General features: G+C 37.0%; 1 protein-coding gene across 4 annotated transcripts; it reads left to right on the plus strand.

Moving 5' to 3' along the window:
- Positions 1-2116: 2116 nt before the first annotated feature.
- Positions 2117-16941, plus strand: LOC18424889 (serine/threonine/tyrosine-protein kinase HT1). Of its 4 annotated transcripts, none has more exons than XM_020661778.2 (3): positions 2117-4548; positions 8849-9304; positions 16185-16941. In XM_020661778.2, the coding sequence occupies exons 1-3, from the start codon at positions 4066-4068 to the stop codon at positions 16431-16433; spliced, it is 1188 nt and encodes a 395-aa protein (XP_020517437.1). In that variant the 5' UTR covers positions 2117-4065; the 3' UTR covers positions 16434-16941. The 4 variants fall into 4 exon arrangements, with proteins under 4 accessions (XP_020517437.1, XP_088705637.1, XP_088705636.1 ...); XM_088849510.1 differs by having other exon boundaries at positions 4322-4548; positions 8995-9304; XM_088849509.1 differs by having other exon boundaries at positions 4435-4548; positions 5425-9304.
- The last annotated feature ends 1361 nt before the right edge of the window (positions 16942-18302 follow it).

The following is an 18302-nucleotide window of genomic DNA, read 5'->3' on the forward strand; positions in this document are numbered from 1 at the left end:
ACTTTAGTGGGATGGAGAGCAGAATCTAGAAGACCTAGTTAAGCTACCTTGAGAAAGCCTAATGTCTGACCCACTTAAGTGGGACAAAGGGAAAAAAAGAAGAAGAACCCCAACAGGAGTAGAGGCACAACCCCCGCATAAGATAAAAGCCTAATGCATTGATGCCTAATGAAATATAAATAAAAATTATTCTGTTTACAAGGAATTAAAATTATGAACTTAGCCACCCAAGCATGAGATAAAAGGACTAAAAAACTGAGAAATAATTTTCAAGTTCAAAATTCATTTATATAAGGTAGTTCAAATGAAGTTTAACGGAAGTTCATCAACCACCGCTAAAGAGGTGTTAGATACCAACCTAGGGGAAGTCACTTACCTTATGTCAATAAGTTTGCGGATTGAAGTCACTATAAGAAAGTGACAAACAACTTGGGTAGCAAATACTATGGCCAAGGAATTCAGCATAGAATGGCCCTCATGCTATCTGCTACCTAGAGAATGAGAAAGATGACTGAGCTTGACAAATCATGGTTGAGGACACTCCAGGTGAACTTGAAGGAATTCAACTATTTGAACTTCAAAGAGCCAGTGGTGGAGGAGTGAAATTGGAAGTCTAAGGAGATCCCAAGCACTAAGGAGCAGTATCCCAAATCCTTCAAAACACCAGTTTGTTTGAAGATTTCAAAGATATCTCCTTTGGCTCTACAACTGAAGCATTTCCTTGTATCTAAAAAGAACTTCCAAATTAATAGGAAGAAAGCTTGATCAGAATAAATCAAAATTTTTCTTCTACAATCGATCGGTATAAACATCAACTTCAAATTAGATTAGTTTTTCCTTAACAACTAAGTGCTTGGGCCAACAAATTCCTACTTAATGAATAAATGGTTGGAGAAGTGACAAAACCCCATTCTTTTCATTATAAAATTAATAAACCAGAAAAAAGGATTGTTTTGTGAAAGGCTCTTGAGCCTAAAAAAAGTGGAATCTATACTTGTGAAAATTACCAATTGTCTGGAATTAAAAAGAAGATATGAAAATTTTTGCGAACAATACGGAATCAAATATGTTGATTCTTGAATATGAAGATTTAAAGATAAAGAAGTACTTGTTGATTTCTCGTCTCAAAGTCCTAGTCAAAGTTGGCAAAAGCTCATAAGTCCTGGTAAATGAGTCACAAGTGGTTAAACCATAAGACACATTTGTAGGAATAATTTTTTGAAGACCTTATTAAAAAGACTTTTTTAAAAACCTATTAAAAAAGAAAAGTAAAAAAATATCCTTGTGGCATAAGCCTAAACTGCTTTATGGTTGTATGAGCTTAAACTACTAAGTAGTTTTTAGTTTTTTTTTTTTTTTTCCAAAAAAATCCCCTAAAATTTTTCACATCCACTGTCTTGTGATTCCAAAACTCTTACTTTCTTTGTTAAAATCGCACACTCAGCACCTATTTCTATTTTCAAACTTTCTTTCTATTAAAAATGCTATCTAAAAATGAAGGAGTCAGGGCCCATACATGATGTCACCACCTTATCATAAGTCTTTAAGAATGAGTTGAAATGTTTAAGAAAACATTTCTACTAAAAGAAGCCTTTTCCGAACAGATCGTAGGAAAAAGGGGGAAAGGGAATTGAGGAGAAGTAGCCAAATTCAAAATTTAAGAAATTCAATATAAATTCAAATCTTAAGATCAAGTGGCATGACCAAAAATTCAATTTGGAGTTTGATGATGATCAATGTGAAGAAACATCCTAAAAAAAACTCATGTTCCAAAAACCCTACGTACTAAACCCTAGGATGAAAATGTCCCAAATGACTTAATAGGATGATGTGGCACCCAAAGGATGCTAAAGAAAAGGGCTGGTGTGTCCTCTGATTGGGAAAAGGAAAGATAAAAAATCGCTTCAAATATTTATTTCTTTATTGCCCAGATATTTATTGAAAAACAAGGTGCACCAAAGAGAAACAGCTGTAAACAATATAAGATTTCTCGGACCATACAATTAGATGGTACAAATCCCAAGGTCCCCCAAGCCTAGCCTATAGAATACATTCCCAATGTCATGAAAAAAGATTAATGAAAAGATTCACCTTCTCATTAAGAGAGAGATTGTCGAGATTGATGCTGATTGAAGGCAATGATAATAAACAATATAATAGATTGTCTACAAAGAGATCAATGATCCTTTGTATAAGGAAGTCATATGCACGTCTCTTAAATTTCAAAGTCGGTAGTTGTAAGAGTGTCATTGAATAGACACAGCCTTCTAAGAGCTTTGTGACTCACATTACATCCAATTGGATATCAAATGAGTGAGAATAGTTATCAAATGAGTGAGAATAGTTGTGATCATGTAACATAAATACTTAAAAAAAAACTTTATATAGAACCGAGGCTCTAAACAATCAAATTAGAGCCCACCTCAAAAATTTTGCTAGAAGTGGTTGTTTTGATGCCCAAATATCCTCAAATTGATCATCTCGACATCAAAATGCTTGAACATGCGAAAAAAAAAGGATTTCAAATTTGAAAATAGTGCATCTTGTAACACATTTTTGAACCGTCAATTTCAAGTTTTCATAGATCTGCTCGATCTACACTATTTTTGAAGTTTTAAAATTTATAATTAAAAATAAAAATATATTTTAAGGCTATCACAAAAATTTGTAGTATTGAAACACATTCTCGATACTATTTGAACGTGTGCTTTACTTTGATTGTTTAAAGTGTCGGCTCTGTACAAACTGCACCCATATTTAAAAAGAAAGGGGTATGGTTTTTATAGGGTTGAAGCCCTAAACAATAAAAATAAGATGCACCTTTAAATAGTATTGAAATATGTTGTTTCAGTATTGAAAATCTTTGTGAAGACTTAAAAATTTACTTTTATATCTAATTATAAAATTTAAAGTTAAAAAATAATGTAGATCGAGCTGATGTATAAATACTTAAAAAATCTATAAAATTATTGTCCGTTCAAAAAATACATTATAAGAGGAACTATTTTCAAGACTTCTTAATAAGGTTGAGATGACCAATTTGAGAATTTTTTACCACCAAAAACAACCTCTTCTAGTGAATTTTTGAGATTTGCCTTAATTTGAATGTCCAGGGCCTCCCTGTTATTTAAACTTTTTCCCTGGACAGTAACCAACCCAATGACTTCATGCTCGCCCTCTCTCTTCCCCTAGAAAGTAACCAACCTATAATGGCTTCATGCTCGCCCTTTCTCTTCCCCTAGAAAGTAACCAACCTATAATGGCTTCATGCTCGCCCTTTCTCTTCCCCTAGAAAGTAACCAACCTATAATGGCTTCATGCTCTCCTCTCTATGTGTCTCTCTCTCTCCAGTGCAGAGGCAAAAGTAGAGAGAGCTGTTTATGTGTCTCTCTCTCCAGTGCAGAGGCAAAAGTAGAGAGAGCTGCCGCTGTAAAGATAACACCCACTTGAGAGAGAGAGAGAGTGTGAGAGGGAGGTATCTGGTGTAGAGTGAGAGAGAGGGAGGTATCTGGTTTAGAGAGAGATTGAGAGAGAGAGAGGAATGTATCTGGTGTAGAGAGAGAGAGAGAGAGGGAGGTATCTGGTGTAAAGGTAACACCCACGCATGAAAGAGAGAAGAGAGAGAAAGGTAACACCCACCCTCCCATGAAAGAGAGAAGAGAGAGAAAGGTAACAGCCACCCATGAAAGAGAGAAGAGACAGAGATCCCATGCGTGGTGGGCAGGCCTCTCTCTCTCTCTAAAGAGTCAAGAAGACATCTCTACTTTCCTATCACGCAATCACGAGGGATCCCTGAATTTACAACTTTTGCCTACAATCACACACACACACCCTCTTCAACAAAAAGTTGGCCAACCCACCAAAAAATCAATCTCTCTCTCTCTGACTGAAAAATATAGAAAAAAAACAACAGTAATTGAGATGAACTCTCTCTCTCTATCTCTCCATAGAACAAATGTTACTGAAGTAACAACCAACACTAACGACCATGGCTTCCCGTCAAAAGCCACCTGAGACAAACATCAGCACAAGGCTTAACCAACTTTAAAAACACTGAAAAAATCCATGGCTTCCTTCTTTTGTCTGAACAGTGAGCCGAGGAGAACTTCCACCCGCTCCTCCAATGCCCAAAGCTTTGTTGGGTGTCTCTGGTTTTTCCAGAGAAGCGGCAAAAAGGGAAATGTGGGCCTTCCTGAAGCTCTCAGACTCAATTATGGTGGTGGTGGTGAGGAGTATAATTTGGATAGGAGGTGTAGCAGTGTTGAATCATGGACCATGTTCTTGGAATATGATATGGGCGATCAACCTGCTGTTTCAGAGGGGGCTGGAGAAGAATGGAGGGCTGATATGTCGCAGTTGTTTATTGGGAATAAGTTTGCTTCTGGTTCTCATAGTAGGATATACAGGGGGATTTATAAGCAAAGAGCAGTTGCAGTGAAATTGGGGAGAGTTCCTGAACAAGATGAGAACACTCGAGTGTTGCTCGAAAAGCAATTCTCTTCGGAGGTTGCTTTGCTTTCTAGGCTTTTCCACCCCAATATTGTTGAGGTATGTTTCAACCCAGTTTCAGTGAAACTTCTTGTTACTTTTCTTTTTGCTGGAATTTTTCAATGATGGGACTGGATTTTGGTTTTCCTTCTTTGTTTTGTTTTTTTCTTAATTTTTCAATGATTAGGTGATTCAAGGAGTGAAATTTTTATGTTCTTTTATTTATTTATTTTAATATTTCATTAAAGAGTTTAAATTTTTTTTTCTCTGATAATTTTCCCAAGCCCAATAACGAGTTACGCCTTCAAAATGAATTTCATTTTTAATTTTGGATTTTTATTTGTAGTATTGGCGTTCTAAGAGGGCCAGAATATTCTTTTTTTCAAAAAAAGAAAATAAAAATTAAGAGGCGAAAAGAATTGCCTTTCCTCTGTGTTTCTTTTATTAGTTTTTTTTTTTCGGCATTTGTTTGATTTAAGATTGAATTTGGATTCTGAGACTAGTGATTTGTATGGGTCATTGTCCAATAAGTTTTGGGTGCAATATCTGAGTGAGACTGTCAATTTGAATCTCTCATTTTGATTGACTTTTTGAACATAATTTTTTATTGAACTTTCTCTTTAACAATTTTGAAGATCCCCAGTTGGTGGAAATTGGAATTGTGGATTACAGTTCCACGTCTTGGTGGGACGATGCAACTTTTTCTTTATTTCTTGTTTTTTATTTATTTTCCTACTTTTCGATTAAAATGAGTTTAAAAAAGATCAATCAAATGGAATTTGATTTCACCTCATCATCATCCGAGCCTTATGCCCACTATTTGGGGTCCATAAATGAATATTGTTTCGCCATTCATAAATACGTTCAAGATTCCTGAAAGATTTGGGCCAAGTTTATACTGGCTGCCTACCTAACGCAACCCTCCTCCTCTATCAGGTTTGGGACTGGCTTCGGACCGGCCATAGTGGAGTTGAGTTTGATTTTCACATAAGGACATGAATTTGGATGAGCATTCTTCATTCGGTGAAGTTGAAATGGTTATTGAGGATATTAACTTGCTGATCTAATTAAATCCTTCCTTGGAAATGCAAACCCCTAACGTTTCGATTTGGACTTTTTTGTTTTGCATCTCATGAAGGTGATCACATGGCAATATATTAGCTGTTCATTGATTACTTATTTGCATGGAAGAACTATGCAATGAAATTGGTTTCTTCAAACCTCAAAACCAGCTAGAGAAGCTTGTTTGAGTGCACAGGATTCCTTATGAAAGTCGACTTAACCAAAGTTCTATATGTAACGAAAACCTTTCTATGTTCATCTCTACCAATATCTACTGTTTAGAGTTGTTTAGGCAGTGGACCTTCTCATGTCATCTTTGCACGTGCCACGACTTTGCAACATAGGTAATGGTTGATCTAGCTGTTGTAATCTTTTCACTTGTCGTCTTATAAAGTCTCCTTTGGAGTGTATTGTCCTCAATCCCGTCGTAGCAATCCCCTGTCATTGTCCTTCACCTTGTTCTAATATACATCCTATGGTCTCCTTTCATCAGGAAGATAACAGGAGCATTCATGCTTACTTTCTGAAACTACTCTTCTTGCTTGGCTTGTGGCTGATATAAATGGGGGAGATTAGTTTCTGTATGTTCTAGTTTTAGTACAGAGTACACTGAATAAAAAAATGTTCTCATCTGTGCATGTGAAAGAATGATCATAAATGAAACTCCTTGAATAATTAATATGGCTTTGCTTAGCCAAAGAAAGAAAACAGTAGTCCAACATTCATTTCAAATAAATCAAGTTGAAGAAACATAGGCATGATTTACATGGCTTTATGAATCACGCATCAAACTCATACTCAAAGATGTACTTTTATTGTCCTAGAATATTAACTGCTGGCACTGATAGGTCTCTTTCTATATGAATCTGCATTAGTGAGCAATCATAAAAGCACCACTTTTATCAATGCCAGAGATTCATCAAAAGAGAAAAGTTTTTGGTTTAAACAACAATAGAATTTGAATGCTAGTGTACTGACAGAAGCGGTCAAAAAAAAAAAAATGTTACGAAAGAAAAAATTGGAAGCGGGTTTTGGTAGGTACAAATCAAACTGGTATGGTTCAACTTGATTTTAACCATATTCTGACTGCATCGTGGTGTTACAATCTAGTTGCCCACTTCTGTTCTTGATTTGTCCTTCTGTCCAGATTGACCTTGTCCCTGTATCATGGGGAAGTAGTAGTGTTTTGAGATTGAGCTAACATAGTTGTCAAACTCATAAAATTCAGTATGTTGCTGAACTTTGGAAACAATGGTTAAATAAATTTTAACTTGTTTGGAAATGCAAGGCGAGTCAATGGATCATGACCTTCTTGGGCTTTTCTCCATTTTCTAGAACTATACATTTCCCATAGCTGTTCCATCATGCTGCGTGGACGGTGAATGATGACAGAATTATCACATGGCATAAAAATCTCAGAGGTAAGGGATGGTTTTGTGAGAACCACTTTACACTAAAAAAACAGTGTTCTGTGAGAAACATGCTGCAGTAGTTGTTTGAAGTTTTGGTGGGTATTTATTTACATTTTGTTATTACATTTGACGAGATTTATTTGAATGTGAGCACTATCATATCTTCCAATGACAAGAAGGAACACTGAATCTTGAAAAACAAAAACAATAGTACATATTGAGCCTTTGAATTGGTAAGTATCTATCATCAAGATGGAATATAATATGATATGCTCTATCACGTGGTAGGTGAAAGCATTGTTTATGGCATGTTAGGTAAATGATGATGGGTTACTAAGCAAATTTATCACTAGCCAGTGTACACCGCTCATCTGGGAATGCTATTTATACGGTGTGATAGTTCTTGCATGATACAACATAAAACAGTCGACAATCTTGGCACCGTAGCGATTCCCGAGCTAATGGAAAGTCTTAACTTGTCATCTTCTTTGTGCACCCATCTTCTTCATCTACTTTCATTGCACTTTACTTACTTCTTTCAAGGTTGGGTAATTCTTGTTCTCTTTTGATAGTACCCTTGCATAAATTCTCTCTCCATCTAGTCTTCTTCTGCTAAGGCTCCTCCTCCTCTGGCTTCAGAACCTCTATGATCTACTATGTGGCCTTGGCTTGTAGAATTCCCTTGAGCATGCTAAATATTCAACCAAGTCAAGTCATCTCACTCAAGCATTCAATCTGCTTTCTCTACTCGCCATGTCCCATTTAGTTGTGTGACTTCTTTCAAGGTGATTGTCAATCTCTCTCTTGATATAAGGCATTGATTCTACTATAGTGCACAACCTCATATTTTTCCGTGCTCCAAAATTGTTCTACTACTGAGCTGTAAGATGATCTACTATATTTTTTATCTAGTTCATCTAGTGTATCATTTATCTTTCTCTGATCTTCTTGTCAGTTTTATATTTATCACTGAGACGATTTTTTAATATCAGTTTTCCAAGCGATAAATATGGAATTGAACATTTGCTCATATTGCCCTTCCACCTTAAACATTTATTGAAAGCTGTAAAGGAGGGTAATTAAATGAGACGTCGACTTGAGGAAACTATTTTTCGACTATTAATTTCATTTTCCAGTTCTTATTTTTGAATTCAGTAATGTTTTCTGTTGCAGTTCTTAGGTCTGGGGTACAAGAAACATTCATGGGCCCCAACCATGTAGCAAGGAGACTTCCATTGATTAGCCTGCTCTTTTCATAAGATGAAAAATGCTCCTCTCACCATCATCCACTTTAATGTCGCCTTTAAACTTCTCAAATTTCTTCAATATGTTCATGGGAATCCATTGGTGGGATATAAATTGGTTCTGGGATTGCAGAGTGTAGCATGTAAATGGGCAATCTTCCTTGAAAGGACATCATATTAATGTTCCATGGTGTTATTCTTCTTTCTACACTTTCTGATCTGACTGTTAGTATGCAGGTTCTAGATCCCTTGAATGACATAGACAAGAAAAAGAGTTCATTTATAGGGACATCAAACTATGATCTATTCACTATCACATTAAATACACACACACAGAGTGACATAGAGAAGCCCATATTACTTATTTCAAATTGTCATACTAATCAAGCGAACCAAAACTCAATGTTCCTATCTGTCTATCCATCTATATATATTTGTACCTAATCAGTCTATCTATCTATATCTATGTGTATATAGACACTATATAGAATGCATGAGAGAGAGAGAGTTCTACATCAGTCGTCAGTTTCTTCTCATAGGCATTTCTTCTCTTGTATAAATTCTTTCAAGTGTTGCATCTATGACTGCTTAATCGATAAAAGATAGCTTATTGAATGGTGATATGTAAATACTACTGTGCAGTTTATTGCAGCTTGCAAAAAGCCTCCAGTGTATTGCATAATCACGGAATATATGTCTCAAGGCACATTAAGGATGTTTCTCCACAAAAAGGAGCCATATTCTCTCCCAATTGAGATGATTTTAAGATTTGCTCTCGATATTTCTAGGGGCATGCTCTACCTTCATTCTCAAGGTGTTATCCACAGAGACCTCAAGTCAGATAATTTGCTCCTTAATGATGAGATGTGTGTCAAGGTTGCTGACTTTGGTACCTCCTGCCTTGAGACTCAATGTCGGTCCACCAAAGGATTCATGGGGACGTACAGGTGGATGGCTCCCGAAATGATCAAGGAGAAACCCTACACGCGGAAGGTTGATGTATATAGTTTTGGCATTGTTCTTTGGGAACTTGCAACTGCTTTAGTTCCATTCCAAGAAATGACTCCTGTACAGGCTGCTTATGCAGTGTCACATAAGGTATGTTCTTAATAATAGTCTTTAGGAGTTTCATGAAATTAATTTATATTGATGATATTCTTCACACTTAATGAAACATGTTTGACCTACTGAACATAATTTTTGGTGTGATGCGTCATTAATCTCATGCCTTGCTACTACACTTATACATGCACTTATTATGGGAGGAGTTGGTAACTGGGTGGGTAAATGGTGACTTGAATTTAGGTGCACTGGCATTTATTCCGTAACCACAAGAGTCAACTCCATTCCTAATTGACATGTTTGTAAGCTGTTTACTTTACTCATGCTATCTGTGTTTGTATATCACCGATTTTCATATTTCTGATTATGTGCAAGTTGCTATGCTGTGAGACCCGACATGCTGCTGCTATCTCTCTCTGTCACATACTATCTCTCTCTCTCCATCTCTCTCCTCCCCCCCCTCCCTTGTGTGTGTGTGTGTGTGTGTGTGAGATGTTATCCTAGGATCTAGATATGCCATATTAATGATGAACTTAGAACTTTCTACACTAAATATCTTGGCAAAAAAAATTCCCTTGCAAATATAAAAATTACATGAACAATGACTTGTTTAAATTTTTTGAGAAAGGGCATATTTGTAATTTTAAATTGCTTTTAAAATTCAATCATTATTCAAAATGTCAAAGGAATAATTTGAGATTGAGTTTTTGAGGGATTTTAAAAGGAAAAAGTAACCTTCATAAAATGCATGTACCATTAATAGTCAAAAAAGTCATTTCAAAAATAGAAGGGCATTTTATGGTCAAAAGTTTTGTAGTAGTAAATTCGAAGTTCATTATTAGTGTGGTGTATCCTAGAATAACACAAACACACACACACACATACATGAGATCACCCCTGGTACTACTCTAGCCCAAGAGTGCTTGACTTTGGAGTTCGGATGGCATCGGGTGCAGCAGAAGGGAATATATAGTATATTTAAGTGCACTACAAAAGTTGGGAATTTGTATATTTATGAGGGGAATTAAGTCATATGTCCCCAATGTGATTTTATCTACACTTCCATATTGAGCTTATTCTTTATGGCACACATGTTGACTGACCGACTTTTTCCCCAAACAAGTTCAGCCTAAGTGGCAATGGGGGTGGCATTGGGCTAGCTAGTGGCAGATGAAGGATCAGCCTAAGTAGAACATTTGAGGTGATTCAGTGTGAACCTGAGGATAAACACTGCAAAAAATGAGGAATTTTATGAAATCTTTGGCACAATTGGTTATGCTTTGATCAGCTTGAGTTGGAACATGACCATAAGGGATTGGCATGAGATGTACAATTGCTTCCACTAAGCTAAAAGCCTAAAGTTGGTGTCTTCCTTATCTTATTCTGTGCTCTATCTCGTTTGTATCTTAGCTTGAAACTGAGTGATGTTTATTGCAATAGATCAGCATCCACTATTTTTTAGAGATTTCGTATGCGAGTAACCCATTCTTTTATGGTGGACCTGTTTCCCCGTGGGTTTGAGAGGTCACAATGAGGTTGATGGAGGGTCTGGAGAAAAATTAATCCATCATACTCAAACTTTCCATCTGATTGACTTAGGAATGTGAATTCATGATATAAGGAATAAACTTTGGATGCAAGGAAAGAGTATATATCTCCCTCAAATGATGGTCCTCTCATCTTGGTGCTTGACAGCCAGAAACCACACATATCTTCCTCCTTCCTGTAGGAATATGTTCTTGCTGATGATTTAGTGGTTCATCATGCGAAGCTATTGGAATATAAAAGCATATGTTGTTGTTTGCCTAATATCTTATGTGGGATACTTCGGCTGAACTTACACAAGAAAATGTTGGTCCCTTAGTCCTCTGCTAGTAGAAGCAATTTATTTGCTTGTTCAATAAAAACTAGTGATTTTATAATTCTGAATTAGTCGAGGACGAAACAGTTAATCTATGAACATAGCTGATATGATTTGTACTTCAAAAGAATACCATCTATGAATGTTAGAGGGGAAAATTCCTTTGATTGTTTCGATCACTGGAAATTGAGATGGAGCTCGGTGAATAACAGGAACTGTTATTCGACAGAAGAATCTATTGAAATTATTCTGCAATCTTTCTTATTTTACAACATTTTTAGTGATTGTAAGTAAGTGGAAGTTCTATTCTATCAGTTAATGATCACATCTGATTAGTACATAAAATGGAATACACCTCATTCAAGTGAGGGGTTAACTTAGGTTAACAAATAGCACATCCCCCTTTTTTTTACTTGTTTCTGCAGCCTAGATTTTTGCCTTTATTTAGATGAAGTCGAATGCATCATTTTCTATATATTTTGAGTAATCCTTTCAACTGGAGTATACATAGAATGATATGGTAGAAAGATAGAGGATGGATAAGTGCTTGCTGTGCAAAAACCATTTTTGTTATCATGAAAAATTGGGGCGCTAAGTGTTGAGGATTGATGTCTTGTATTGTGAGGAAATATATCTGCTAAGGTTCGAATATATCCGTACATGAGATTCGATATATCTGGGACTTGGTATATATATCTGTACAAAGGTATTTTTGTAATTTGTACCATCTATCTGGAACTCGATATATACGTTGCGATTGGGGGTTCATCCAAAGTTAAGGGTTAAGGGACAACGCAGATCTCTTTGTAATTAAATAAAAACAAAGATACGAGAGGAAGAGAGCGAATTGTAACCCTATTCTGCATTGCCAGTAAAGAAGCTCTAATCTCCCGTGGACGTAGGCACGTTGCAGAACCATATATATCTTTGCGTTGTGGTTGATTGTCTATTTCTTTTGTGTCTGTTTCTTCCTTTTTGTTTTTCGTGGATTGCTTTTTCGTTTTTACAAATTGGTATCAGAGCCTACAAGGTTATTCCGCGTTTTGGGGCTTGCTACCACGATGACAGGAAATGGCTCAAGCGTCAAGTATGACATTGAGAGGTTCAATGGAAAGAACAATTTCACCCTTTGGCGAAGAAAGATGAAGGATCTTTTGATACAGCAAGGTCTGGCTAAGGCTTTGCTAGGGAAATTGAAGAAACCAGCAAAGATGGACGATGAAGAGTGGCAAGAGATGGAGGAAAAAGCGGTAAGTGCGATTCGTCTGAATCTCTCAGATGACGCCTTGCGTTATGTGGTGGATCTCGAAATTGCTCCGGAGGTTTGGACAAAACTCGAGAGTGACTACATGACGAAATCTTTGATGAACAACTTGTTCTTGAAGAAACAGTTGTATTCTCTTTAGATGGAAGAGGGCACAAATCTGCTTGAACATCTCAGCGAGTTCAACCAGATCACAAGCCATTTAGCAAGCCTTGAGGTTGAAATCGAGGATGAAGACAAGGCCCTACTTCTGTTGGCTTCGTTTCCAGGATCATACGATCACCTGGTTACGACTCTACTTTACGAGAAGGAGACTCTTGAGACGGACGAAGTCACTGCTACTCTTATGTCAAACGAGACAAGGAAGAAGACTAGCAGTATTAAATCTCAAGGAGAAGGTTTCTTTGGAAAACACAAAGAGAGTCATAAAAAGGGCAGATTAAATCAAAGGAGGTCTGGAAGCAGAAGTCGGTCAAAATCGAAGGGGAAGGGCAAGTTTAGACTGTCGAAAAAGAAAGGAGGATATAAAGAGGATAGAAATAGGAAAAACATCTGATGAAGCTAGCGTGGCCCATAGCTTTGACGGAGATGATGGAGATCTTCTCTCTATATCTTCAAGTAAGAATCAATTTACTGATTCTTGGATTTTAGATTTTAGTTATTCTTTTCATATGTGTCCAAATAGAAACAGGTTCAAAACCTACAAATCATATAGTGGTGGGTCTGTTCTAGTGGGGAACGATGCGGTATGCAAGACCATTGGAATAGGAACTATCAAATCAAGATGTTTGATGAGATAGTATGAACCTTATCAGACGTGAGGCATGTCCCACAATTAAAGAAAAACTTAATATCTCTAGGGGATCTTGATTTGAATGGTTGCAATTATACAGCAACAGGTGGAGTCCTCAAAGTTAGTAAGGGATCTATGATTGTCATGAAAGGTCAGATGACTGAGAACCTATGCAGGTTGATAGGGAATACAGTTACAGGTTGAGCTTCTGTAACCACAAATGTTGAGTCCAACATAGATGACACAAATCTGTGGCATATGCGTTTAGGGCATATGAGTGAACGAGGTATGATTGTAAAAGAAAATTGTTGAAGGGTGCCAGAGCCTGTAAACTAGATTTCTGTAAGTATTGTGTTTTCGATAAACAATGCAAGATTAAATTCAAAACTGCAATTCATACGAGCAAGGATATACTAGACTATGTACACACTGATGTATGGGGACCTTCACTAATCAATCCAAGGTGGGGCAGATACTTCATTACCTTCATTGACGATTACTCAAGAAAGGTCTAGGTCTACTTCATGAAACACAAAAGTGAAGCATTCATGATGTTTAAACAATGGAAAGCAGAGGTAGAAAGGAAGACAGGAAAGAAACTGAAATGCTTGAGATCAGATAATGGAGGGGAGTACAAATCTAGAGAATTTCAAGAATTCAAGCCAAGGTGGAGATTGTCGAGGATTGATGTCTTGTATTCTGAGGAAATATATCTACCGAGGTTTGGATATATGCATACATGAGATTCGATATATCTGGGACTTGATATATATATCCGTACAAGGGTATTTCGGTAATTTATACCATCTATCTGGGACTTGATATATATCGTTGCGATTGGGGTTTCATCCAAAGTTAAGGATTAAGGGAAAACTCATATCTCTTTGTAATTAAATAAAAATAAGGAGACGAGAGGAAGAGAGCGAATTGTAACCCTATTCTCCATTGTCAGTAAAGAAGCTCTAATCTCTCATGAACATAGGCATGTTGCTGAACTGCGTAAATCTTTACGTTGTGGTTGATTGTCTATTTCTTTTGTATTTGTTTCTTCTTTTTTGTTTTTCGTGGATTGCTTTTCGTTTGTACACTAAGGAGTTGTTTCCAAGGTCTGGAGGACTTCGATAGTGTCATCTCTTGTCGCTGCCTACGTACGTTTCATACTGGACTTTGGGTACACTTAGATTATGTTGAAGGTTTTTCCTTAAGTAGCAATGACCATAAGGTATCTCATTTCTTCATTTGCAATTTGTGACTGATACTCTCATGTTTGGTGATGCTACAGTGGATAAAGTTGCATATGGAAGTTTGTACTCGATGCTTTTTAATAGGTGTTCGGTTGAAACATAGAAAACAGAAGTGATCGAGGCCTCACATATGTGAATTTGGAAATGAGCTGATTTCTTCATAGCTAAAGATTTCTAACTCAAAAGCCCTGAATAACATTTAGATCAGGTCAAGTTTGTTTCCAAATGACACCCCTTGATGAGAGGAATACAAGGCTTTTCTCTCTCTTTCCTGAATGATCTGGTTCACATGTGTCCTAAGTGTCATACTACTGATGCCACCGGCAGATTGGATCAACATGCCACAACAGAATTTCAAACCATTGTAGAGGTTTCTTCTCAGCCCCTAGGAACTTTTAGAAACTACAACGTGCATATGGATATAAGGACATTTTTTGTCAATTCTGCACAAACAAGGAATCAAACATCTGTAGAATTTCGGGAACTCTGCTAGGATTTTGAGTAGTCCCTGTGAACCCTATTTTTCCTTTGCCACATGTCAAATAAAGAGGCTGAAGTTGAGAAGGAAATTTTTTGTTAGGTCATGTGGAGGGTGAAATACCACATGTACAACTAATGACATGTAGCCTTGCTGGTCCAAATGAAATGCATCCCTTCCTAAGAAATAACACAATACCTTCATGAAAACTTTCAAGTATGCCCTAATGAACAAGTCAATTTAGATCGATAGGATGGAATCTGTTTGTTGCAGGAAGCTTAAAGAATCTGGGTTGTTTTGGACAAGTCAGTTTATAACAAGTTGGTACCCAAATGATGATGGGAATGTTTATAACAAGTTGGTAAATTGAGATGGGAGGAAGCCTCCACTTGGTGGTTTCTGCATTCTTGTGATTAGCTTAGAAGAACAATGCTTAATATTTTTCACGATCGCTATGGGCATTTTCCGATGGCTATTATATGTAGGGAGGATACAGGCCATATCTTTGTTTATGTACGAGGAGGAGTTTTATGTCTCCAGTTTCTGATAGCTATTGTCATACTACTCTTAAATGGCTTGGGGAAGTTTTGACAGGAGGTTGCTTATACATTTGATAAATCGTGAACTAGTTGTTTCTACAAATGAAATAACATTCCCCTTGCCTAAGATAATATCTCTATTGCTCCAATGTCAACTTTGTAAGACCTGTGACACGTTAACTGTTGAGCTTCCATTGGATTTCCTTTTGAGAACTATCAATCCAGTATCTGGTTAATTTTGAAGACAGATCGACAAGAACCTTTCTCTTTGGATTAATTGGCTTTATACACGACTCTATGGCTTTCTTCTTCAGTAACATAATTGAATTGTCAAACCGTGTCATCAGAGTCAAACCTGTTACATGCATCCCCTAACCTTTTCCCTAGCCTGTTATGCACATCGATTTTAAAAAAATATTTCATTTATGTGGCTCTCATGAACACAGAAGCTGCATGCAAAATCAAAGTAGATGTGCTTTGTGGCTGCTTGTTGACATCCCTTGACCTTTGTTTTATGTTTTTGAGTTTCTTTGTAATTTATTTTAGTAAACATTTTTCATTGATGATCAGAAACACAAAAAGGAAAAAAAAATGAAAAGAAAGAATTGAACTTCATTTTTTAAGAATTAAGTGTTAGCATTGTCGTCGTTGTCACAGTTTTAAGTTTTAAATCCAATTTCATATTTCGATTAATACATGTCATGTGTTCACTTTCTTTTTCTTTTTGAAATTTACAGAATGCTCGGCCCTACTTACCAGCCGATTGTTCTCCGGCACTGGCCAACCTTATAAGGCAATGTTGGTCTAGAAATCCCGCTAAGAGACCAGATTTTAGCTCCATTGTTTCAGTGCTAGAGAGATTTGATGAATGCCAGAGGCAAACTAAGTCTCTCCTCTCAAATACTAAGGGGCCTAACAGCTATGAGCTTTTCAGGAACTTCAAGAGCTGTGTCACCTCGAGTTCATCTGAACCCATTCATTCCTGAGCCTAGGGGTGGGGCTTGTGCATACTTACATAGTGGTGGCTGATTAGTTCCATTTATTGTGTATATACCAAAACTAGTTGCTATTTGTGATTTTTTTTTCCCACTGCCCTTCTAGGTGGTACATATAATGAAATTGCTTGCTGTAGGGTGCCTTTTTGTAGACTCTAACATGCACATAGGGGCTTATGTTCTTACAAATTAAACCCCTCATTAGGAGTACTGTATTTATGGGACCACATGCCATATTTCATTGCTTGGACAACAAAAAACCCAGTATTTGTTGGCCATACTAACCCTTTTCTTTTGCCAAAAATGGAATTTTGGCCTTCCTAACTGGGGGTCCTGTGTCAGGATCCTCAAACTCCTTGTGCAAGCTTAACCTTTTTCTTTGTTTTTTTTCTTTATTCAAGGGATAATAGAGGTAGACTAATAAATGAGAAGGATTCTAAGAGAGCAACTCAATTGTAATTTGATTCTGAGAAGTGAAAATTCTGAGTATTATTTCCCAGTGTGCTCCAAAGTGCTTGGAATGAACTGTACTACAGCAGACAGTGAAGCGGAAAGAAATTGTATAACAGAAAATTTCAAACATAAGGAATGGAATACAAATTGTGAACTGTAAGTAATTAGATAATTAATTGCTAATTCGTTCATCAGCTTCAAATGGATTCGATGCCATGAAGTCAGAATGTGGGATTTGCCGAAATGAAAGAAGAAAAATAGACTGTAACTCTGCTCGAATCTTAGAGAGATAAAAACAGCAAAGATACAAGTACAAAGGACTTCAGTCGAGGTTCACACTGGACATTTATGGCTTCAAATTTGACTTTAAAAGAAATCAAGAAGAAAACCGCGTTTAATGTAATGAAAAGGGGAGTACAGAAATGTCCTCAGGTCAACTATTTTTTCTTTATGGACGTTGAAAAACATAAGCTTTCATGTTTAATTGAAAGATCACAAAAATGGGTCTAAAATGGAACTTAGCTGAACACTCAATAAACTTACGCAAAAGAGAACAACTCATTAAAGAAACAACAATTAAATTCCACAAACACATCTCTCTCTCTCTCTCTCTCTCTCTGTCTCTGCAGTTATGTCCCATGAAGTTGGTCAAAAAAGTACGAAGGAATACCTAAGTTCCAGGGCTGGCTAACGGTGGGCTCGGGGCAGGTTGGGCCCCGGCTTGAAATAAGTGGTAGATGGGGCCTGGCCTGAACCAAGGGTCCATGGTCTGACCGGCAAGCCTAGTCAATCATAAGGCTGGCAACGGGCTGGCCAGCCTTGGCCATGTTCCCCATAGGGCCGGCGCAGGCCTAGCCCGGCCCTAGCCCTATTTGGGCCAGGCCGTACAGTGCTGTGTGGGGCTAGATATAATGTTAAAAAGAATAAAAGAAAAAAATTAAAAAAAATACTGCTGAGCCTGGCCCCCGACCGGCCCTCAGGCCATATTTTGTGGCCTAGGACCTAAGTTTTAGTGCCAAGCCGGCCGCCTGGCCCATTGCCACCCTTAATTAACCATGCAAGCAAAGTTCGAAGTTTCAATTCTCAATCCACTAGTTGTAAATTATTTTATTTATAAAATTTGTAATGGATAAAATTCTCGATAAATATACTAAACTTTCATTACACAAATTGTCAAAAACATTATACAACACACACATAAGAATGACTTCATGTCACCACGTTATTGTAATATAATGAAAAACACTTATAGAAAACTATGTTTGTGGACCTTGTATAACATCAAAAAGTTGCAAACACCTCTTCAACCCTATAATCAATCACCACAAAAATAAAATTCAATTTGCTCCCTTCAAAATCTAGGCATTTACAAACTCAAAATCACTTTTTTCTTTTTTAATATTGTTC

This window comes from Amborella trichopoda, chromosome 10 (genome assembly GCF_054954075.1).
Source record: "Amborella trichopoda isolate Santa Cruz 75 chromosome 10, AtrichopodaSantaCruz75HAP2 v2.0, whole genome shotgun sequence".
In the NCBI taxonomy this organism is placed as follows: Eukaryota; Viridiplantae; Streptophyta; class Magnoliopsida; order Amborellales; family Amborellaceae; genus Amborella; species Amborella trichopoda.